The following is a 24199-nucleotide window of genomic DNA, read 5'->3' on the forward strand; positions in this document are numbered from 1 at the left end:
AAGCAGGAGGCTCCTCCCCCCCTCCTCCCCCCCTGTGCCCGACAGCCCAGCAGGGAGCACAGACATGGCACCATGTCGACCACTTTTTGAAAACCAAAACCCTGCTCTAGCAACATGCAGGGGAGATATCCGCTCAAAATAGGACACCTCTCAGTTGCTATGTTTGGTGACCCTCCCCCTGCCCGGGTTCCCTGTCCTAGGCTTTTCTAACATACTTACCCAGTCGTCCATACTTCCTTCACCCTTTGAATGCTGACCCCATCTTGTTCCTTTGGTGGGCAGGTTTCCTGACCCTGGAGGATGAAAACCACTCTCTGTAAGGTGTGATAGAAACACTCCCGACCCTGAATATTGTGGATCAACAAATCCAAGAATGTCATGACTGCTTTTCTGAGCTAGCCTAGGGGGAGGAGTTACAACGATCCAGCTCACCACCTTTGTTCTCCTTGGATGCAAAAAAAAAAAAAAAGGACAAATGTGGTGGGTGGAGAATGCTCTCATCTCATCCCTTGGTCTAAAACAGTAGCGATATTGGTTGTTAATCCCACCACTTTGCCTGGCCCTTAATTAGAATTATGTATTTGGGAAATAAACCCAATCCCATAAGTCCTGAATAAGGGTCTTTCCTGCCTGTCCCCAGAAAATCAAAAGCCCTTATTTTTTTTGTTCTGGTTTGTAAGTTTACATATCAGGTTTGGTAATTTGCTTACTTCCTTGCATAATTTGGATTAAAATAAGAGCATGGGTCATGGAGATATTAAGCACAGAGGCCAGGGGTCTGATACAGAGTCCAAGATTCCTAGAGTCAATGGCTTTTTGTCAGGTTGCGTGGACTAGGTGGGCCAAGGTTCTTTTAGATCAGATATATGGACTTGCTCACTATTTAAATCAGGTGATAGTTTAGTTCAACCTGCTGTTTTGCCTCCTTTCCAAAATCAAGCCTGTCAAGCCTTTCTTTCTTAGAAATATTTAGGTGGAGAATTTGTAGGACCGAGCATGGGGCCATCTGAAAGAAAGAGCCCCCCCCCCCAAGTTGTGTTCATTGACTATTTGAGACTAGAAAGGTGTTTTTGATAAAGGGGAAGGTCCTGAAGTGGGGATGGGTGAGGGGTGAGGTCTTCCTATCTCTTTTTCAACGTTAGATCAAACAAATGACAAACAAAGGAGAAAAATAATACCCTAAAGAGGCTGAAGTAGGAAACAAAACAACGAAAACAAAAACTTTAAAAGATTTTAAAAAAACTCTATTTTTATAAAAAAGGAAAAGAGACCTTGTTGGAAATTTTTACTGGGATTCTTGAACTTCTCACACACTCATGAAAATTAATTTAACGGAAGAAAAAGCTAGCATGTCACTAAGTGCCATTGCTCTGCACACCCCAATCCTTTGTTCCCAAGAGCCTTTCCAGAAAACTAATGATGCCCATATTTTGCAGGTTCAGCTAGCCTGGAGTGACGTAGTCCTCATATGAGGAATTGGGGTGGGAATATTAGCCTTGCTGCAAGTGGGAAAATCTTGCTGTGGGTTTGAGCTGGGGGATAGTCAGGGTATGGTTTACATTTTGAGCTGGGATGGTTCCCTCTTCAAAGCTGAGTCTTTCCTTCCCTGTGTATATTCCACCCAGGTTTATAAAATGACCTGGCAGTGCCAGGGGTGGGGGTGAGCATGATTTTTGTCAGGAGAGGATTTAACACCAAGAGTAGCTGAGTCCTCCAGCACTATGGGGTCTCACAGTGACTGAAGACATTAAAAAAAGTTTCAAAATTAATTAATGGCATTCAATTAATGGCATAGGAGGTGTTGAGGCCAGGGGAAAGATGTGGCTTTTTGTTAGTCATGTCTTGAGCATTATGCAGCAGATGCCTGCTGTGCCACTCACATAGGCATGTTGCACAAGCACCCCAAACAGCAATGGACAAAGGCAATACACTTGCTTCACAAAGGAAACATGGAGGGGAAGGTATCTGGTTCGCTTGACCTATTGTATGTTTTGAAGATCGTGCGGGGAACCTCCTTGCACCTGCCCACCCCTCAATTGCCTGGAAAGTCCTTGAGGTTCTTGTGCAAGAGCAGCACTTAGTGTCTCAAATTCCAACGATTTTGGATTAATTTGCCTTCCCCTCCCTTAGCTGGGCAGAGGAGGAAGCAAATTGCTTTCAGGATTTCATTTTCCCTCCCCCCCCCTTTTTTTTTGGTTCTTGTATTTGTGTTTTTGTGACGCATTGGGGATGAGGCAGAAGGGCTGTAATCACTTTGTTGCAGTGATGGTGTTTTGCAGCCGCCGCCTTCTCTCATACCCCTAAACTCCACCAAAAGAACAAAAAGCACAGCTAACCGACAACAGTTTTTCAAAATTGATCTAGGCTATGTGGTTAATACTAGTATTAGTTTTACTCGCATCCATTTCCAGAGTTGTTTTTCCCTAAGATTTCTTTAGCTTTTTCTTCCAAGTCATTAGAAAACAATTAAGCAAAATTAAAAAGAAATACACCGAACAGTAAATGCTGCTTGCGTGTGGAAGCTGATCTCTGCAAATGGGTTTGCTTCTGTTGGGAAAACCTGCTGCTTTTGCTGCTGCCTGAGGAAGCAGGCTATACTCATCAACCTCCAAATGCACACATAGTACTTTTAGGGCAGCCTTGGAGAGGGGTCCCCCTGCACAGTGAAGAGCCAACATGCTCCCCCAGCATGGGCACAGCAGCAGCTCCTTCTGCTGTTGCTGAGGACGTGAAACCACCATGATTGCAGAAGTCACTGCCCACTGTTGATTGAAGTAGAGAGAGTTGAACTTAAATCTACTTTTCTGTAACTGATGCCCACTGCATTGTTCCTGTCCTCTTTAGATCTAGCTCTTCCTCTTCTTTCTAAAATGTTTTGCTGTATCATGTCTAAGTTTACAACCACAAGGCAGCCTTTTCCAATTTAGGAGGTTCCTGGGCAATACATTTAACATAATGGTAATGATGTGTTAAGCGCTATGCGGATGTTAAGTTGGCTCCTTTTCTTTGAAGGCTTACAAAGGGTCATGAAGGGAAAGTAGCGATTCTCTTAGTTTACACTAGTGTCTGGTAATATCCCACACCTATAAACTGTAATTGGAGTCTCTACAGCTCCAACAGCCTTTACATAAAGAGACTCATAATTTTGCATTTCTGATCTAGCCATCCCATGTAAAAGGCCAAGGATAGGTCCAGGAGGTGGGGTAGATGGAGAGTCAGGAAAACTTATCCAGACCCGGTCTTGTGGACAGAGGCTTGGGAGAATCTGTAGCTGCTCTCCCTATGGGCCTGCATCAGAAGAACATGACAGCAGTAGACCAGGCTGCCTTGGGGCACAGTGGGATCATCTTCCTTGTCATTTTTGAGGTAGGGCTACCTGGAGAGGAGTGAGTAGCTGCTAGGGAGGCACCAATCCCTCTCAGTTTGAGTGGAACTCTTGCCGCTTGCCCTTTCCAGACAGTCTAAAGCAACTAAACTTGTCAGCTCTTGGACCTTTTTTGCTGTTAACTGTAGGTGTTGGAGGCTGTTTTGGTAATGCCATAGTCTGCTTTGTCCATTTGGCTCCCTAGAGTGTGAGACACACTCCACCAGAGAAGCTACATGGCCTGGCTTTTGGGGACAGGAGACCAGCATGCTCCCTGATGGCTGCCATCTGCACAGGGAGCAAAATGATGATGCCACAAGGGATGGCTGTGCCATGCCTTCCTTTTCAATAAGAGGCACAGTTCTCTGTTCCTTGTCTGACTTCCTAGGTGGAGGCTTTGGCAACATTGACTTTGACTTTAAAATTCATTCTTTTCCCCTCTAAAATGGCTCACTTACGACCGTTCAGTTCCCCCCCACCCGCCATCACTCACTCCAAATTAGCCACATGCACCTCAGTTCTGAAATGGCACAGCCTTTTTTGCTCTGTCATTATGCTAGATTTAGTGCCTGCTGTGTTGTGACCAGAGCTTGGAAAAGTTACTTTTTTGAACTACAACTCCCATCAGCCCAGTCCAGTGGCCATGCTGGCTGGGGCTGATGGGAGTTGTAGTTCAAAAAAGTAACTTTTCCAAGCTCTGGTTGTGACTGATCATCCCCAAGAGAGAACATATTCCTCAATGCCAATCATCTCTGTAAGCAGCACTGCATTTTGCCACAGTGGACTACAGCAGCTGAGAATGTCTTCTGACTTCCAGCAGAAGCTGTCTGGTGTGCTGGACTTTAGAGAAAGGGATTGGACCTCTCCTCTATGATGTGAGGCAGTTGTGAAGCAATCTGACCCTAGGAAGGTCTTGCAATTTCCATGCTTTTAAGATTTCTCTCAGGGGGCTTCTCTTCTCCTCTTGGCAGCAATAACTCTTTTAGTCTGTTTGAGATGCACACTCCTGCTTGGGTTCATAACCTCTTCTGCAGCCTGAGGCAGCATGGGCCAGTGGTTACAGCATGGGCCAGTATGATTGCCTTGGGCTCATCTCACAGGAGGGTGAGCTCCTCAGCCCACCTTTCTGAATCCTTGCCAAAGACGTTTTTCTTGTCTGCTGGACATCTACCTTTCAGCATGACATTCCCGCTCTGATTCTAAGTTAGTGGCATGTACTCTTCCCCCACCCCCCCATCTTGCAGTATCTGATCCACATAAATGGGGTTTGGGAAACTCTGTTTCTGTGATAGGAGGGAAAGGTACTTATAAGCAAGGGAATTGATGCCAATCTGATGAAGCAGCAGAAAGCTCCAATGGTGTGGACCCTTTTGTGCCAAGCATAGAGAAACCTCCTCAGAACCTCCCTCAGTCAAAGCATGTGCAGCTCCAGAGCATCTGCTTGGTGCTCAGGATTGTCTGCAAAAGCAGTAGGCAGCAAGGGTGTGTGTAATTTGACAAAGCTAGAGGGGTGCATGTGTGTGTGTGTATGCACATGCACAAGAAAGAACAAATGTTCTCTCTGGCTCAAAAGGAAAGCAGTGTCAAACCAGATTTTAAAATAGATTCACCTCACTGAAGCCTAGATCCTTCAGGCAGCCTCCATCTCTGTCCTTTGTCTGTGACCTGTTGACTGGCAAATAGCAGCACCCCAGCATGAACTTCATCCTAACCTATTACCATGGTAGCAGGATGACTGGACATACTTAGGTCTATTCTCTGATCTAGCCCTGCAGGGATTCTACTCAGCCACCTATTCCATGTCTACCAGGCCATCCTTGATCCTGTCTGTGTCTAATTAACATAAACATGCTGGCAAGTTAAGGGCAAAATAATCCCATCCACCACCATCTTTAACCAAATAGATCTTCTGTGAGGCAATGTCTACAGTTCTTTGAAAACTAAAATAACACAGTAACACAACCCTTTGAGGAAAAGAACTTGCTGCTCCAGTATCTTGTACCTTTGCCACATAGGCCTTGACTCAAAGGCTTCCAGGATGCTTTCCTGACAGTTCTTGATACTGAATCAATTTCCCCCATTTTTAACAAAGTGACTAAAATGCCTGAGGATGTCATCTCCGTTACCATATGTGAGTTTCCTGTGATAGAGGAGGTGCGATCATGGATTAGATAGAGGGGAGAGAGATGGTTCTTGGCCAAAGGGAGTTCAACCTTTGACTTGGACACCTCCTGCACCTGTCCCTCAGCAGACCACCCTCCAGCCCTTTCAAGTGTGTATCTGTGTGTGTGGATGAGGAATATAACCCCAGATTTTCACTTGGGACAGTTCCTCCACAACACTGTCCAACTTCTTTTATTTATTTAGTTTAAAAGCAAGAAGTTGAAAAAAATAAAATCTAGTTATTAGCCCATCTGGTAGCCACGAATGCCAAATACTTTTGGAGTTTTAGCCATTTCTGTGGAAGTATCACCCAGTTTTCTCAGATCACAGCCAAAAGAACCCAGGACTTACAAAATGTCAGAATCTTGCTCTATAGGGCTGCTGCTTAAAAAAAGTAGTGTTTACTTTATTTTATGGCTGTCTCCCTTCAGAAAGGAGCCTTGAAGTGGGATTAATTTGTTTGTGAGAATTGCACCACACTGACATCTATGTCCATGTTGCTTTCTTATTCCCCCTCCCCACACGTCAAAGGGAATGAGAAGGGAAGTTTCTCTTAAAAAACTAACTTTCCAAGGGGACGCAATTGCTACAGCCTTTCTCGAGGCATCTCTTTGGATCTGTGTTCACAAATCACATCCTGAAAATGCACATCGGCCATTTCTCTTTATTTATTTATTTATTTTTGGTTTGCTGAAAACAACAAAGTCATCGTTGAGACTTGAGCAAGGGACTTTTATTTTCTTTTGCTCTCAAGCAAAAATGGAAACAAAATGAACAACATTTAAAAGACGAACTTAATGATAATTAAACATTTTAGCATTAGTTCGAGTTTTAATTGTTTAATGATTTAGAAATTAGTTTAGGATTTCTTGATTTTTTGACAATAAATGTGTTCACTTGTGTTTTGTAAGAGTCTGTGGCAGCTTCTGTTTGCGATAAAATGAGAAAAAGAACAAAAAAACTGGCACCATTAACTCTTGTATCTTTTTGCGAATTTTAGCTTCTTGTAGTTTTAACTTATTGTTAACTTAAATATTTATTACTGCCTTGTAAAAGTACATTTGTGTATATTTATGTTCTCATCAGAGTTGCAAGTTAAAAGGGAAATATTTTTTAATTTGCTGAGAAGTGATTCTTCCTAATTTATTTATTAAATAGCAAACAAAATTGAAACAACAATAATAAAAGCTTAAATGACAGGCTCTCCAACAGGGCGAAGTGCACAGATAATTTTTTTTTTAAAAAAAACCTACAAATGTGGCATTTAGAACAAAATCTTTATAGGCAAGTTTGTTTGTGGGGTTTGATGTTACATCATCTACTTTTGTCTTGTTGGGAAAAATACATTTGAGTCTTCATCCTAATAGAACGTTAAGGGGAGGGTGGGAGGGAAACATGTAGCTTGTCATTTTCTCTATTCTTGTGTTTTGTACCCTCTGCCCTTCACATGCTGCCACTCAGCATCCCTTTCACATGTTAAAAAGGTATTTCAGTGACAGTTTGCTTTTTTTCTTTTCAGTATTTTAAGCAAGTACCACAGGCAGTTGAGCCATGCTGGCATAAATGAAGTTTTTGACCATCTCTGGCTCTGATTCACTGAGATCCTTAAGCACAAGGGGGGATTTTTAGTGATATGGCATGAAGAATATCTTGTATTAATGTGGCTGAAGTTCTGTGGACACCTTGTTGGGAATAAGCCCCATTGAACTCAGTGGGACTTTTCTGAGGATGAGCAGAGTTGGAATGTCTTACCTCACTAAGATTACAAATGTGATTGCAACATTGCTTGCTATGATTTGTGACTATAGCAAGTGACTTTAGCGCTGAGAAAACCCCCCTAAAATTAGTCAAATTATGCAAAATCAGCTGAAGCTGGTATATGAATGCATAGATTTAGGTAATACATTTGAAAATAAATTTTCTGAAATTTTTAAAAAAATGACTTATTAGGCCAGCCTTCCACAACCTGGTGCCCTCCAGAAGTTTTAGACAATGTCCAGTAGCTCTAGGTGGGTTGGCTGAGGCTGGTGGGAGTTGTAGACTAAAACAGCTGGAGGGCACCAGGTTAGGGAAGGCTAGAGCTACACACAAACAAATACAAATCTTTTTGGCCATTTTCTTTTAGTCTAGTGAACTCAAAAACTTGCATTCTGATCTACCCTAAGTCCAAGAGGTATCATATTAGTGGTGCTGGAATGCCTTTTTCTTTCCTCTGTTCAACACAGCAACAAGTTTTGACCAAGATGTGAGGCAGCTGCTCCTTAGAGAAAATTAAAAAAATATGTAAATGTACTGCCTTCAAGTTGATTCCGACTTATGGTGACCCTCTGAAGAGGGTTTTCATGAATCTGAGAAGCAGTGACTGGCCCAAGGTCACCCAGTGAGCTTCATGGCTATGTGGGGATTCGAACCCAGGTCGTAGTCCAGCACCTTAACCACTACACACTAGTCTAAATGAGGACTTTGGTAGAGGGGCTGGATCCATAGATCAAAAGTCACTCTATCTACACTGTCAAATGAATTACTTTGATTTCTATCCTGCCATGTGAACTCCTTAGAATCACTGCAGAGTTGAAGAATTGAGTGGGAAGTTGTAGGGTAATATGCCCCTTGGGCATGCATGCTAAACTGAGACCCTGCCACCAGAAAAGCCTACGGCTTGCTCTAGCATATTCTGACTGCTCAGTGCAGGTTGAGCCTAAGCAGAGAACATCATGAAGGACCTTGGTAGCAGTCTATAAAGTAGTCAAACTGATAAGCAGGACTCCTAAGTCCCATTAGTCCCAGCCATCACGGACAGTTGTCTGGGGTGCTGGGAGTTGTAGTCCAACATCTGGCAGGCCACCAGTTGCCCACATGCGTAGTTGGGTTGAGTATGCTAAAAACTCTGCAAAGGGTCATTCTGCTTTAGCGGCAGTTAATTCTTACACCAAAGCTGCTGAGCCTACACCAGAGGAGGGATCATGACTGGCTCAACTAGACATTTTGCCACCTTGAGCAGCTGTGGCCGACAGTCTGAGAAATGTGCCCCCTGGAGACCTTGCAATGCTATGGAAGGCTGGGCACATGCAAGTGTTGCACTATTGCAGCATGGCAGGAATGCTTGGACAAACCTCACATATGCCCCAATAGCCCTGTTTATCAGGGAGTTTCATTTCTGCTGTGCAATGCTGGTAAATCGTTGCCCCTATTTTTGCCTTGTTTAATGTTAATATTTGCAAGGTGCTGTTATTCACTGTCTTCCCCAGGACCTCTAGCAGTCAAGTCTTAGCGATGGATAGATACATCTCCTCTCTTGCACACTTGTGTATCCCCATGTGGAGCTATAGAGTACCCCACCTGCAATCCCTCATGCTGTTGAGGTGTTTTGAATTGAGTTGTTTTTAAAACATCTGTTTAACCAAAAGAAACACCAACATTTTGACTTTTCAGTTAGCAGAAGAGAGGCTACTGTAGAATAAATCAGTACAACATACAAATAGTGTGGAGCCATCAGCAATACGCTACAGGGAAGTAACTAGCTGCTCGTTTACAGCACTGAGATTATCTTTAATAACTTTAGAATAGAGGTAGTGTTGCAGCTCTTGGACCACCTAGCCATGGAATCTTCTGCACTATGGATCCTAGACCCATGTGCAGCTTTGAACTGGAAAGTACTGCTCAGGAGAGTTCTCTTTGAAACTTACATTTGCCAGAACTTACTATCCAAGCCAAAGTAGGAGCGATGCCATTCCTTCTCTGCTTTAGAACAAAGGTGCATACCAGCTTTAAATGAAAAACAACTCCACACTGTAGCAGTAGTAAGTCCTCTTCTCACCAATGCTGGGAGAACCATGTGCCACCTGCAGTAGGGACTGGACAGCGTAAGAAGATCCCCTCAGATAAACTCCTTTGGGTGGTGGGAAATGGCAACCCACTAAAATTATTTTACTCAGAGCTACCCAAACAACAGGCTCAAGCTTGGATCTCTTTGCAGACCATGCAGCCGCTTAAATAACTTGTGTGCCTAAAGAACTGTTCTGAAACAGAGCCACTTAGCCAATCTGCACATTGGAAAGCACAACTACTAGAGAGCTTTGCTTCTAGTTCGTTAATTTGGTCAAAACACCTTATTATGGCCAGCTGTTCAGATCCTGATTAATTTCTTATCCCACAACCACACCCTGCATCTGACTCCCTTCCCTGCATCTCAACAAGGGCATTTAGTGGTAAACAAAATTATCTTGTGATCTTTCGATTCTAAAATGGTCACAGCAATCTAGCCTCTTCTCAACTATATTTTTTCAAGTAGCAATAAGTGCCAGTTTGAGTTTACTAAAAAGCGAATTAGGGGTTGGAGCAGGGCTGGGAAGGGAATACTCTGCATACTGATGAAGGCAGACACCAGAGAGCGAGCAAGAGGGGCTCGTGGCATTTCTTTGTTTGCTAGGCAAATTTGCTTCCAATGATGGGTCAGGGTGCAACATTGAAGGGAGCAGAGGGTTAAAGAATTGTCTGTCTGTTGTAATGGCAAGATCCTAATAACCTTTGACATGCCCCCACCCTCCCCACCAATGTATTAGTCATGGGGCATGGTGGGGCTTAGGGGAAAAGATGACTGGCCTGAGGCCTGGTCCCCAGAGCCTCTTTAAGCTTCACACGTGTATCGGAACAGTTTTTAAAAACAATATTTAAAAAATCAAGTCAGTTAATGTGGGAAGGGTTTAAAAATCTGCTGTTAAAAAAAGAAAAATGACACTTTGCATTTAGTTTAGAATATTTATTACTGGGATTTCAGGCACGGCGGCTGTATGAATCTTTTACATGGAATTGTTTAATTATTTGTACTTTTCATGCCAGAAAATAAAAAGTTCAGAATCTTATATGAGTATGTCTGTCTGTCATATAAGAGGGAGAGAATTCTAGCAAGGCAGGACAGGGAATGAGAAAGTTGTACTCTTTTCTCAGGGCAACAGCCAGCATGGATTATCTCTGCCAACAATTGCATTCTGTGTCATTTCAAAAGGCTAAAATCCCTTAAACTTAATTTTAACAGTCAGCTGTGCTCTTCCAAACTTCTCTCCTATTGCCAACAAGTATTTTGACGGAGTGTTTAATATACATTACACCAGAGCAAATGCCCACAGCTGTTTCAGAACTTCAAAGATACAAAAAAGTGCCAAGAAGTCCTTTTATTACACACCATCACCCTGCAAATAAGCTGACCTATTGTCAAGTATCAGAATGCAGCCAGACATCATTGTGTTCATGGTCTTATGCATATATTACATACTTACTGTGGACTGAAGACTGGCTTATATAAAGGGATGGAAAAGCCCCAGAACTTTTGTAAATTTTATGTTTGTAGCTTGGCATCCCAAGCAGCAGAAAGTATATCTAAACTTGCCCTTGCATCAAAAGTACCTTGAACCTGACATCTTGATGGCCCAAATGCTCTTGTGGCTTTTAAATGCTGCGACAGATACGCAGGATACAGGTTTGCACATTTACTTAAGCAGATACTCTTGGTTATTCATAAATACTGGGGAAAAGGAGTCGGCAGGAACTAGATACAAAAACCTAGCTCCTGTGGGCTGTCATACTACTGTGATCAGCAACAACACAGAGAGAGACGTGAAGATGGGTGAGCTCCAGTTGCAGTGGTTCCTGTTTTGAATTCTATAAGGAAAAGTAAATGAGGTATCACTCAGGAACAGTAAAGGGGCAAAACCTGAACCTTAGCCCAGACACTGGGAGTCACTAGAGGAGTTTAGATCTCTACCCCAGTGCTTTGCCCAAATGTACCTTTGACTTGTATAGTGGCTTCAATTCATTTATGTGGTAGGGAAACAAACACCTGAATGTAAGAAACACGGCAGTGGGTAGTCTGGCCACCACCAACACCCAGAGATACACCCTGCATATTACATTACTCCTGCAACAACAAACACACACACCACTAATGATGGGACATTTTATTAGCATTTCAAAAAGGTGTATCAGTCAGCTACTGCAGCCAAGTACCAAAGCAACTGAATGGGGCTCATAGAGGATAAGCTCAGTTTTGATGCCTTACCCCCCTAATAAGAAAGTTTAGTTAAATCTCCTTCTCCAGTGCAGAAAAAGGCAAAAGATGTACTGTGCTTGTAGGGGGTGGAGTATGGACGATTCCCACCCAACATCCTTTATTTAACCAGAGAATTTGATCCAAACGAGGTAACTGAGGGGGGTACGCACAAACCAGCTGAGAAGTGGTTGGAGAGCAGATGCTTCCATTTAAAGTCTGCTCTCACCAGTGGAAATTCATGTCATCTGATGGGGTGGGGAGAAATAATTTCTCCCCCCCAAGGAAAGACTAAGTAGGGGGGATAGGTACAGTATGCCCCCCCCACCATATGCTTATCCTCTTTGCCCAAGGAAGGCTGAACCCTACAGTAAATATATCCCCCGTCACCAAAGGGGCCTTTTGTCAGACCCCCCAGGCAAGTAGCAGATGCCTTTTTGGAGAGCGGCTCAGATGGGAAACAATGGTGGCTGGGAGAGGAGTGCCCCTTTTGTTATGGAAATGGTTAGGCTTTGACAGCAATCAAGGGGAGCAGGTGAAAAGCACCAGGATTGCCCTCCCCCAATCCAGAGAAGCATGGCAGAGCTGGGAGGCCCAGTACCCCAAGGAATGAGGGTGGGGGAGAGGAAGAGGATCTCTTGATTTTAATCCCTGCAGTCCCCACCCTGGGTGCTTTCCACAAGACGTTGGAAGAAGAGACATATGACATATATAAGGGCAACTGATATTAGCGGCATGAACTGAAGGCAAACCTAAAAACAGGCCATGTTGTGCCACTCCCATTTTACAGTACCTCTTCAATACAACCAAATTCCCCCACAAATCTCACCTTTGATGCCACAGTCAGAGATGTTTATTGGAAGGGCTTTTTTCTTTTTTTAATAAGAGTTCAACATGGAACAGTAGATAAAAAAACAGGCTGCAGCTGGCAGTGCAGGAGGCAAAGTAAATAGCAGGTTCTTCTTTTTCCAGTCTTCTTCCTTCACCTGTGCAAAGTCTCAGACTGAGTGGAAATCTGGCTCAGAACAAAAGGCTGGCAGGAGAGAGCACTTCAGGAAGGCCTGAGGTCTCTCTGTGGTTGAAAAATAGCTGCTCTTCCTCCACAAAACAGTGACCGTAAGAAGCAAAGGAAGCCTTCTCTCCAGCAAGATAATGTCCAAGCAGCTGAGCAGTCATGTGTGTTGTGTATGGTCTGGGCAAGTGGTGCCCTGCAGAGACTCCGTTCCCAGTATTCAGAAGGGTCAACACAAGTACTTAAAAACCCCTCAGTCCATTGGGGCAGAGCAACGCAAACAGTGGAGAAAGGATGTTGGGATTGGGATCCATGTGGGAAAGTCCATGAGGGTGAGCCCCTGGGACAAAAAAAATAACTCTGCAATGTTTCTTGGAATTATGCAGATTAGAATCTGGCCCCAGTGGCAATGGCTCTTTTGCACACCTGCAAGAACAAAATGGCAGATGGACAATCACCCAAGGGAACAGAGCTGGCACCTTACTGAATACATCAAATAGGGGTTTGAAGCAGAAAGGAGCAGGGAGGGCTGCCACTTCCCAAATGGTCTGATCTCCAAGTGGGCACATTTTGCCCTCCTAATGACACCCAACAAGGAAGTTGGGTCCTACTCAAAGAACCGTTTGCCCTCTCCCACTGGCTTTCCTTCCATGTTCACTAAGTGCCCACAACTATTGTCCATTTTGAGTGAATGGGGGTTGGGACTTGCTGATGGAACTCACCTGTGAGTCTCAGAGTTCATCATGATTGAGGTCTTTTGGCTCATGGCAGGCTGCTGGGGTGACAAACTCCATTAAGTACTCACAGCGGCTGGGCTCTGCTGTTGATAGGACCACTGTCTCCTTGCCACATGAAAGCTTCACCTTGATGGAACAGAAATCAGGACAGTGGCTCTTAACTCTATTCACTATGGAGTTCAGCACTGGGTCCTTAAAAACCACAGAGCATACAGACAGACTTGGCTTCCAACCTCAACTCCCCTTCACTGTTTTACTGCAAGATTCAACATGACTGGCTCCCTATCACATTTGTACCCCACCCTTCCTCCAAGGAGCTCCACATGGTATATATGGGATTCTTCCCATTTTATCCTCACAACCTATAAAAAATAAGGTAGATAAGGCTGGGAGAGGGGGAAGGTAAGTGACCCAGCAGGCTTCACACAATCATTTGAGCTCCCCAACTTGTCCAATAACTGGCTCTCATTGATAGAAAGCACACTTAAGGGGAATGAAGTTGCTGATGTTAATAGAACATAACCAAGTTCCAGGGCTGGAGGCAACCCAAGTGACTTAGGTAAGTGATGCACAGCTGCACCCTGAATGAGAAAATCCTATTCCTTAAGGAATCACCACTTCAAACCAACACACCTCATTGATTCCCCCAGTGCTGACCCACTCTGTAACACTTTTCCTGGACTGTAACACTTCAGGATGCAGATGGGGTTTCAATGTCTTTCAATGACTGTTTCAATGCCTCCCCTCCCTGCACATAAAATGAAAAAGCACACCAAAGGGAAGGCTATGCTGAACATTTCTCCTTGACATGCTGGTTTTCTTTGTACAAGGGATTTTTTTGTGCCTGAAGTCAAAATGCTTCTCCCATCCTGCAGATAGGGATGCTCGGTATGTTGCCTGCTAGGAGACAGGACACTCTGCCGATGGGGGCCTGGAAAGGCTGCTGCATCTTGCTTGTCAGCCAACCAAACTTGCTGATCTTGGGACTACCTGAATCACTTACTATAGTGGATCGGTTGGGGCCTTGCCAGCAGCCTGTCCCATGCTCATATTTCATGACGCTGAATTTATTATCACCTGGACCAATCCAGGAACCCCACGTGCTGAAAAGGAAGCAAGACAAGTCAGAGCATCCAAAGAAGCTCCTGCCAATCTCAGGAAAAGGTTAGAACCCGAACAAGGCCCTTCTCTTCAGGAGGAATCCACTCCAGAGCCTGCTGGTTTCAGGGGTGAGGAGATGGCACCACACATACAGTTCGAGAGGATCCAGTTATGTTTTAAAAGTCTCACACCACCCATATGAGGTTTCCTTCCCAGTTTCTAATTAGAAAGATATTCTTATCCTGACTAATGCTAAGGGGCAGTGTCATTATTCACACTTGTGGTAATAACGATTAACATTTATATAATACTTTATATTATCCCGAATGCCTAAAATATATTATCATGGTTGTAATCATTAGAACAACCCTGTAAGATAGGTCAATATCACCACTCCAAACTGCCAATTGTGGGGAAGGACACCAAGGCTTGCCTAAGGCCACCTAGCGCTCTGAAGGCACAGGCAAAATTCAAACTAGGCACGTCCTGATTCCCAGCTCTTCCTAGCCACTACATCACAACATCTCCCTGTTCAGCTCGGGAGGCAAGGGACATTAGACTGTTATGAAAAGTGTGGATTCCTGGAACAGCAGAGCCTCTTACCCAAGGCTGGTCTCAGAGCCGCTGTGCTTGGGTTTCTGAGACACTCTGTTGAAGGGACAGAGGCGATAAATATATCTGAGGAGGGAAAAGAGCACAAAAGAGATCTATGAGACCTGTGTGCCATATGTCTGGCAATCATGATAATTAGACCTGGCTCCTAAAACAATGGCACCCAAAGCAAAATATGTGGACAGGGTTTGAAAAAATGAGAGAGCACGGCAGGAAGAAGACTAGGCCCCAATCTAGCTCTTTCTTCCATGATTCTTTTGCTGTCAACAGCAGAGATTTAAGAATGTATAAGACAAGCTTCCCACCAAAATATGCAGAATACAACTTTGTGCAACAATTCTGGGAAAGTGCAGAAAAATGTGAAAACATTTCAGTAGTTTCCACTTAAAATTTAGAAATTGACATTGGAGCAGGGAATTAATTTCTTTCCCATGAGTACAGCCCCTCCTTCTAGATCTTGTCCCTATGACCTTTAACATCAGCTAAAAGACTCACTAAGTCAGGGATGGCTCTCTCTGCATTAAATGCAGCCCTTGCATTTGGCACTTCTGAAATGTGGCACCAAATGCAAGCCCCACTGGGATCTTCTCTACTCAGGAGTTCTTCATCAGTGCTTCCAAGTGGAGCCAATCCCTGATGCAAACAGTGCTCGCATTCAGCACTGAATTTGAATCAGGAATTGGCTCCAATTGCCAGTTCCTGGCAAAAAATCAAACCGTGAGGGCGAAGAAACATATTTTCCTTTGCAGATCAGCTTGATGTCAAGCAGGATTGCAAAAGGGGAAACATCATGGTGACATAAGGTGATTTACAGGTGGGCAGCTATGCTGGGTGGGGCTTTGGTGGTCCAAAACATCTGGCTAGCACTAGGTTGGCAAAGACTGCACTACCTGGTTTACTTGTTGGGAGCTTTAAAAGATAACACTCTCCTGCTTCGTCGTCTGAGAAAGCAGGCTGATGCCTTTCAAAACGCTTCCTTCAAGAAGTCCTGCTTATCCCCAAGCCCCCTCCCCGCAAGACATTTCCCATTGTACAGCCCATGGCACGAAGGGAGCCCAATTGGGAATAGGGCCTTAAAAGGGCCCACACCTCCCACCATCCCTGGCAACTGGCAATGCTGTCCTAGCCCAAAAGGAGTTGAAGTCCACCTAGGGGGCCACAGGCTCCCCACCCTTGTTCTAAAGGAATTGCAAGCATCTTAAGAACATTCACTGGCCCTTCAAAACTATCCTGCCCATTCACCAACACCGTGGCCAGAAGGCATCTGAGCTCCTGGCATCTTCCAAGATAATGGGGAACACCTTTGACCCAAACCAAAGCTTAACCCCCAATCCAAGATCCAGTTTAGATGCTATAAATACACATTCAAAAGCAGTTATTTACAGTGCCTTGTAAAAGTAATCGGACCCCTGACCAATGCTCTCATATTATCTCAAATGGTACGTTTTAATTTCGTTCTGTATATTTTATTTTGAAACACTGAAACTCAAAATCAATTATTGTATGGTGACATTGGTTTTACGTTGGGAAATGTTTGTATGAAACATAAACTGAAACATGTTGCTTGCATGAGTATTCAACCCCTGTGCTGTGGAAGCTCCCAGTTTACAGAGGAAAGAAATTGCCCTATCGAGGACACAATTACCTTACCATTGGCCTCCACCTGTGAACCATTAAAGTTGCTGTCACATTGTCAGGATAAAAACCCCACTGTTGAAGCATCATTGATCAGACTGTGGATCTGAAGGAAAATGAACACCAAAGAGCATTCTACAGAAGTGAGAGATAATGTACTACAAATGTATAGATTATGAAAAGGGTACAAAATAATATCCAAGTGTTTGGATATCCCAGTGAGTACAGCTGGATCAATAATCAGGAAGTGGAAGCTGCATCACACCACCCAGGCACTGCCAAGAAATGGCCATCCCTCAAAACTCAGCTCTCAAACAAGGAGACTTGTGAGAGAAGCCATAGAGAGGCCAACAATCACTTTGAAGGAGCTACAGAGTTCAGTGGCTTGGAGTGGAGTAATGGTGCATCAGTCAACCATACTGAGAACTCTGCATAATACTGACCTGTATGGGACGGTGGCAAGAAAGAAGCTGTTACTCAAAATGTACCATCAGAAAGCACACCCAGAGTTTGCTAGAAAGCATGAGAGTGCCCCCAGCTGCGATGTGGAAAAGGCTTTATGGTCAGATGAGACCAAGATAGAGCTTTTTGGCCAAAACTCAAAGAGCTATGTGTGGCACAAACCTAACACTGCCCATGCCTCAAGACACACCATATCTACAGTGAAGTATGATGGTGGTAGCATCATGCTGTGGGGATACTTCTCATCAGCAGGGACTGGGCATCTTGTTAAAATTGAAGGAAGAATGGATGGTGCAAAATACAGGGTAATGCTGCAAGAGAACCTGCCTCGGTCCACTAAAAAACTGGAGCATGGGAGGAAATTCACTTTTTAGCAGGACAATGATCCCCAGCACAAGGCCAAAGCAACATTGGAGTGGCTCAAGAGCAAAAAGGTGAATGTCCTACAGTGGCCCAGTCAAAGTCCTGATTGCAATACCATTGAGACTCTGTGGTGCACTTTGACAATTGTAGTCCACAAGCAACGTCCAACCAACCGGAATGACATGGAGAGAATCTGCCAAGAAGAATGGGCCAAAATCCCTCCAACATTGTGTGCAAAGCTGGTACATATCTACCCCAAAAGACTTAAAGCTGTTATTGCAGCAAAAGGTGGTTCTACCAAGTATTAATGTGTGTGGGTTAAATACTTATGCAAGCAGTATGTTTCTTACAAACATTTCCCAACATAAAACCAATGTCACCTTACAATAATTGATTTTGAGTTTCAGTATTTCAAAATAAAATATACAGAACGAAATCACAATGTACCATTTGTAATTCGGTAATATGAGAGCACTGGTCAGGGGTCTGAGTACTTTTGCAAGGCATTGTATGTCTAAATCAAAGAACAGCATCTCTTCTCTGATGACTGACCAGAGAATCAACTTGCTGCAGACCTAGTGTAAAAAAAACTCTGAGGGAGCCTTAACTTCCTAAATCAAAACTGGGGCCCTGGTTCCCCTCAGGACCTTCCAGCTCTGATTCTGAAGGGGTGCTTTTCTCCTCACCTTGAAAGCATGCCAAAAGTTAGCCAGTTTCTTCTAGAGGGCTTTGCCATACTACCAAGTAAATTTTATGGAAGAAATCCAATTTCCTTCTGATTAATGCTTGCCTTTAGTCTAGAATAGGGGTGGGGGACCTTTTTGGCCCAGTGGGTCAGACTGTCATCTCCCCACATTCAGTGAGCCAACTCTGATAGGTGGGTGGGACCACCCACCTGGTCTAGAAGAATTGCACTTTGCAACAGCTACTGCAATGATGGCTTATAAGACATATAACCCAAAGACAGCATTCCAGATGTCAGAGGGCTGAGCAGAGAGAAGAGATCCACTCCCTGGAGGCAACAGATAGTAAAGTAAGGGACACAGGCACCTACTCATTAGTGGTGAGCTCATAGCACTGGCCATAGAGGTAAGAAAATTCACCGTGGGGTCCAAAAGCAAAGGAGATCTCTTTCTCCAGGCTCCTGGGAAGGGCAGAGAAGGGGAAGAGAGAGACATTGTTAAATGAAAAAACTGCACATAGGCTAACAAGCCATTTTACTGAATAAGGGTTATTGGAATGTTGCTGGGCCAATTTTAACAGAAATATAAGACGGATGCTTTGCTCAAAAAGCAAAAGTAACCCAGCCTCCTTACCAACCCCTTCTTTTAAAAAAAAGCACTGAGAATTTCTGAGCCCTAAAGCTGCGTTCATACTTCGGATTTTCTGCTATTTAGTGAATACAACAAAATATGGTGAAGTATGTGGCTTTTGGCTCCGAGACAAAAAAGGAAGGAAATGTATGTTTGCTATTTTAACTGACTGACTGATTTTATATGATACTGTGATTTTAAATTTTTGCATAAGGAGCAGATGTATAGGACAGAAATTTAAAATAAATAAAACAAACAAGCAGCCTCTTACTGACTTTTTCTATGGAGAAGTTTCATAACATCCTTTTCAGGGAGGGGTAGCAGAATTAACAAGGATGAAGTATGAGAAGGAGGACTGCTTCTACAATCAAGGAAAGCCTTTGTGGGATATGTGCATTCTGAGGAGAGAACCCTCACCTCACCTCAAACCATGTATTATTCCACAAAGCCAGAAGATTTGCTTAAGCAAGGGAAAGATGGCAAATGCAATACTCTTCTCACAAATTGCCTCATTTTACGAAAGATTTAAAAAGTCAACCTGACTGGCAAGAACTTTCAAGATTCTGCAGGGAAGATGCAGAGCGATGTGCTTCCCCATTGCGGTAGAGCTCTTCCCAAGCTGCCAACACGGAGAAGCTTAGAGAGGAAGGCTGGCTTGCACACAGGCCCCTTACGCCATCCATCGCCGTGAGTCAAGGGGTACCTGGCATCAACCTGTTGCTGCCCCCCCCCAAACTGGAGAAAGGTCCAGCCTATGGCGGGGTCAATGGCCTTTTCCCAAATCCTTTCTTAAGTGGCTTTCTTAGTTCCTTGCCCTTATCTGCCTGCCGCCTGGGGGACCCCACACAGCAGCAAAGGGACTGGTTGGGGAGGCTGGATCCCATGGTTACCACCCTGTCACCAAGACTACTGCTAATTACGGGTCTCTCTCCCAGGAACACAGAGAGATGCAAAGCTGTTTAATAAAGGATCTGTCCTAGCAGCCACTTTGCCCCCAGCCATATCAACATGGCTTTCAGGAAGGAATCCTCCTCCCTCTGTGCTCCACTGGGTAGCCAACTATGTTCTTCATTCTTCCAAAGGACTCATGCCCTCTTTGCCCTTCTTTGGACACACAGGTAGTCAAAGTCTACAGTCTGTTGTGGCAGAACGCGCCAAGAGGTTCTAACCCAGTCTTAGCCTCAGAACCGTGCCGCTTCTCTGCCCCAACCCATGAAGATGGAATAGCTGTAAGCGAGAACGTGTGAGACTGACGCAAGGATAGAGACAAATAAAAATGGTCACCTTTTGAGGAAAGGGTGGGTAGGAACCCTAAATAAAAAGGGACTGGAAAACATCTTTCTTCCTTTAGAAGGGAAAATGAAGGTGCCTTTCATTACCTTAACATAAAATAGAACTTAAAAAAAACCACTTCAAAAGCACACACCAACCAAACAGATCTCAGCTGTGACTCCAGACTTCCATTAGCTGTTTACTTAGCTAACACATTTTCTCCAAGCCCTACACCCCCTAAAAGCCTTCCTAATGGGATAAACCAGAGATCTCCCTGGGGTGGGGAAGGGCCGTGTGTACTGCAACTACGGCTGAGCTGTGGCTGGATGGGAAATGCCCCATGTGGGGCCAATTCTGAAGAGGGGCTTCAATTAAAGCTCTTCCTTTGCACCTGCTCTTTGAGGCCTAGTTTTCCCTGAGCGGATAAACATGCATTTTGGCTGCATCACTTCAGATGGCTGGTGTGTGTCCAGGGAGTGGCTCATATGACTGAATGTTCCTCCATACTCCCCCACTTCTCTGAAAACCAAAACTAACATATCAAAAAGAAGAGTTCTCACCTAGCCTCCTTGATTTGCTAGTTTTCTATGTGCAGAGTCATGTGAGCTCCTACCTGCCATCTAAAGTTCAACCTCTGGAACAACTAGGTCTTAGCTGTGATAATTTACACTTATAAGTACTCCAGCTCAGCATAAAAGCAGTTTAATGACTCTCAGGAAACCAGAGCCTGTTGTCAGGATTGCAACCTCTCTGTCTTCATAAGTTCTGGAATGGAATTCGCTCCAGAGGGACAAAGATCCTGCTAGGTCAGGGATGAAGGAACCCGTGGACCTTCCAGATGTTTCTGGACTATAATTCCCATCCTTCCTGACTACTGGCCATGCTGGCTGGAGTTGGAGTCCAGCAACATCTGGAAGGAACCAGGTTCACCACCACTGTGCTAGACCTACCCTATCAAGAAATACTGATGGCCACTTCAGACAGTTGCTAAACATTTTTTGTTGTTGAAGCAAACTTTTCCTCATGTGACCCAGCACTGTATTACTCCCTGTGGAAATTTGTATTTTATATATTTGATATATCGAATTTGTTGATGTGTAATGTCTTTGTATTCTACAGCCACAAGGGTGGCTGTACACTATAGCCAGCGTGGATTTTTCGCATTCCGCAATGTTAAATGGAAAATACCCCCGCATGCCATTCTGATGCTTCTCATAAGCTCATTTCAAAACAAAACCTTATAAAATGTATAGTCCTGAACTCAAACACTTGCTTAACAACCCTCTAAATTTTCATGGTGATACACAAAACAGTCAGGGAGAATTGAGAGTTCAAACTGTAAAAAGAGAAAAAACCCAGACCCCTTTTTGACTTTTCTCTTTCAGAATTCTCATAATTTGTTGAAATTAATTAAAAATCAGCTGTGTTCACTGAGTACATGTAATCCTATTACTGACCTTGCCCCATACTCTTAATTATTTTAAGAAATTTTACATTGAACTCAATGATAATGTCAGGCATGCTCAGTAAGAACCAACTGTCAGTGTTCTAAAAGCCAGACTCACAGCTGCTTGGCTTAGCTAATCAGGGGGCCACACCCACACCAGATCTTTATTTCACTTTAGACAGTCATGAATCCTGGTAAGTGTAGCTTGTGAAGGGTGCTGAGAGGATACTCCTATTGTCTGACAGAGCTCCATTGGCCAGAATGGTTTAACAGTCAGCCACTGACTGAAGCTCTGTGAGGGGAAGAGAGCATCTCCTAGTAACTCTCAGCACCCTTCACTATCTACACTTCCCAGCATTCTTTGAGAGAAGCCATGCCTATCTAAAGTGAAATAAAGGTCTGGTGTGGATGTGGCCAGGGACAGCTTTGGTTTAAATTTGGGTGGGAGGCTACATGTGCCTGCTGTAGAATAAAAAGGTGGGGGAAACCCTGAAAAAGAATGATACTGTTTACAACGCTTTCCTTTTGGAAAGGAAAGGGGCTTCCCCTCTGCCCAGTGCCCACCCACCCAATTTCCTCCCCTCCCCTCCTCCACCCCGCCCCTCCCATAGGTCAGTTTCAACTATCCTAAACATGATTGCACAGAAATAAATCCCACTGAACTAAAAAAGTATGCAAATGATCAAACCCACTCTCCTCCCTCCCTCCTCTTGCCCCCTCCCTTCCCATCCCCTTCCAATCTCCTCCTCCCCCTCCCCCCATAGTCAGTTTTACCTATCTTAAGCATGATTAAAAAAAGGTAAAGGTGTCCCCGCACTTATAGCGCGAGTCATTTCCGACTCTTAGGGTGAAGTCTTGCGACGTTTGCTAGGCAGACAGTATATATGGGGTGGGATTGCCAGTTCCTTCCCCAGCCTTTCTTTACCCCCCCAGCATGTGCTGGGTACTCATTTTACCGACCACAAATGGATGGAAGGCTGAGTGGACCTCGCCCCCCTTTTACCGGAAATTCGACTTCCTCCTTCCGTTGGAATCGAACTCCGGCCGTGAGCAGAGCTTCAGCTGCGTTACCGCCGCTTACCACTCTGTGCCACGGAGGCGCATGATTACACAGGAGTAAATCCCATTGAACTCAATAAGCATGCAAATGATCAAACCTGCCCTCTCCTCCTCCTTCCATCACCTCCCTTTTGCCACTTCCCTGCCCCTTCCTTTGCCCCTCCCCTTCTAATCTCCTCCTTCTGCTCCCCTCTCTTTCTCCTTCTCTCTCCCCCCCTCCCCCTTCAGTTTAATCTATCCTAACCATGACTGCATGGAAGTAAATCCCATTGAACTCAATACACATTCAAATACTCAGACCTGTCTTTCCCCTCCTTCCACTCTCCTCTCCCACCTCCCTTCCTTCTTCCTCCTCCCCTGCCCACTCAAGCCCTCCCTCCCCAGTCAGTTTTACCTATCCCAAGCATGATTGCACAGGAGTAAATCCCACTAAACTCAATAAACATGCAAATGATCAAACCTGCCCTCTTCCTCCCCTCCCCCTCCTGCCTGCTCCCCTCCCCCTCCTCTCCTCCCCTCCTCCTCCCCCCCCCTCCATCCCCTGTGGTCAGTTTCACCTATCCTAAGCATGATTGCAGGAGAATAAATCCCAGTGAACTCAATAAGCATGCAAATGATCAATCCATTCTCAGCAAACTTGCACAGGATCCCATTTCTTACCTCCCGGATTAAAAACCAGAGAAATTCAATAATAGGCAAAAAACCTTGCAATTTAAGAATATACCTATTGGCAACAGATATTTCTGTCAAACTTTAAAAAGCAGGGAAATTGGGCAGCTACAGTGAATGCACCAGGGGAGCAGGAGACCTGACCTCTCTGAGATATTGTACTGCCCTACAAATTTGTCAAAATGCAAACACGATTGGGCTTGGTCTTTCACAGTCCAATCTACTTCCTGTGTAGCTTGGAAGAATTTGGTAACATGTGCCTCTGAGCATAGGGTGAGTGGTGGCAACACCTGCAATCAGCCCAAATAATAGAAAGAAGATATGTCCTGTGCTGACCTTGTTTTAGCAGGGAGGAAGCAACAATATTAAGATACAGTTGATATAGTTCAGTCACTTTAAATATGTCTGATTTACTTTGCAATTTTAGTGAAGTTTCCTATAGTAAATCATTTTCTTTTGCTTCCGTTTCTGTGAATATGTGAAACACACCAACACTTTGCAAAATATACATAGAATCATATAATAGTAGAGTTGGAAGGGGCCTACAAGGCCATCAAGTCCAACCCCCTGCGCAATGCAGGAATCCAAATCAAAGCATTTCCGACAGATGGCTGTCCAGTTGCCTCTTGAATGCCTCCAGTGTCAGAGAGCCCACTACCTGTGTAGGTAATTGATTCCATTGTTGTATGGCTCTCATAGTTAGGAGGTTTTTCCTGATGTCCAGTCGAAATCTGGCTTCCTACAACTTGAGCCCATTATTCCGTGTCCTGCACTCTGGGACGATTGAGAAGAGATCCCGGCCCTGACCCTATGTGAGAACCTTTCATGTACTTAAAGAGTGCTATCATATCTCCCCTCAGTCTTCTCTTCTCCAGGCTAAACATGCCCAGTTCTTTCAATCTCTCCTCATAGGGCTTTGTTTCCAGTCCCCTGATCATCTTTCTTGC

The 24199-nt window shown here is 44.4% G+C and overlaps 2 protein-coding genes across 8 annotated transcripts in view; one reads left to right on the forward strand and one right to left on the reverse strand.

Annotated features, from left to right (window-relative positions):
- Window positions 1–2067, forward strand: part of ELAVL3 (ELAV like RNA binding protein 3) — an 86944-nt gene extending 84877 nt beyond the window's left edge. For all 5 annotated transcript variants that reach the window (XM_061640461.1, XM_061640440.1, XM_061640451.1 and 2 more), the window contains one exon: window positions 283–2067. In XM_061640461.1, the coding sequence (XP_061496445.1) occupies window positions 283–320 (38 nt within the window). In that variant the 3' untranslated portion in view covers window positions 321–2067. The remainder of the gene's footprint in view (window positions 1–282) is intronic.
- Window positions 2068–12408: 10341 nt separating this feature from the next.
- The window catches only part of PRKCSH (protein kinase C substrate 80K-H), a 64843-nt gene continuing 53052 nt past the window's right edge, over window positions 12409–24199 (reverse strand). For all 3 annotated transcript variants that reach the window (XM_061640365.1, XM_061640347.1, XM_061640355.1), the window contains exons 14-18: window positions 18547–18636; window positions 15024–15098; window positions 14323–14422; window positions 13305–13445; window positions 12409–13008 (exon numbers count right to left, since the gene is read on the reverse strand). In XM_061640365.1, coding sequence (XP_061496349.1) covers window positions 13314–13445; window positions 14323–14422; window positions 15024–15098; window positions 18547–18636 — 397 coding nt within the window. In that variant the 3' untranslated portion in view covers window positions 12409–13008; window positions 13305–13313. The remainder of the gene's footprint in view (window positions 13009–13304; window positions 13446–14322; window positions 14423–15023; window positions 15099–18546; window positions 18637–24199) is intronic.

This window comes from Rhineura floridana, chromosome 1 (assembly GCF_030035675.1).
Source record: "Rhineura floridana isolate rRhiFlo1 chromosome 1, rRhiFlo1.hap2, whole genome shotgun sequence".
Classification (NCBI taxonomy): Eukaryota; Metazoa; Chordata; class Lepidosauria; order Squamata; family Rhineuridae; genus Rhineura; species Rhineura floridana.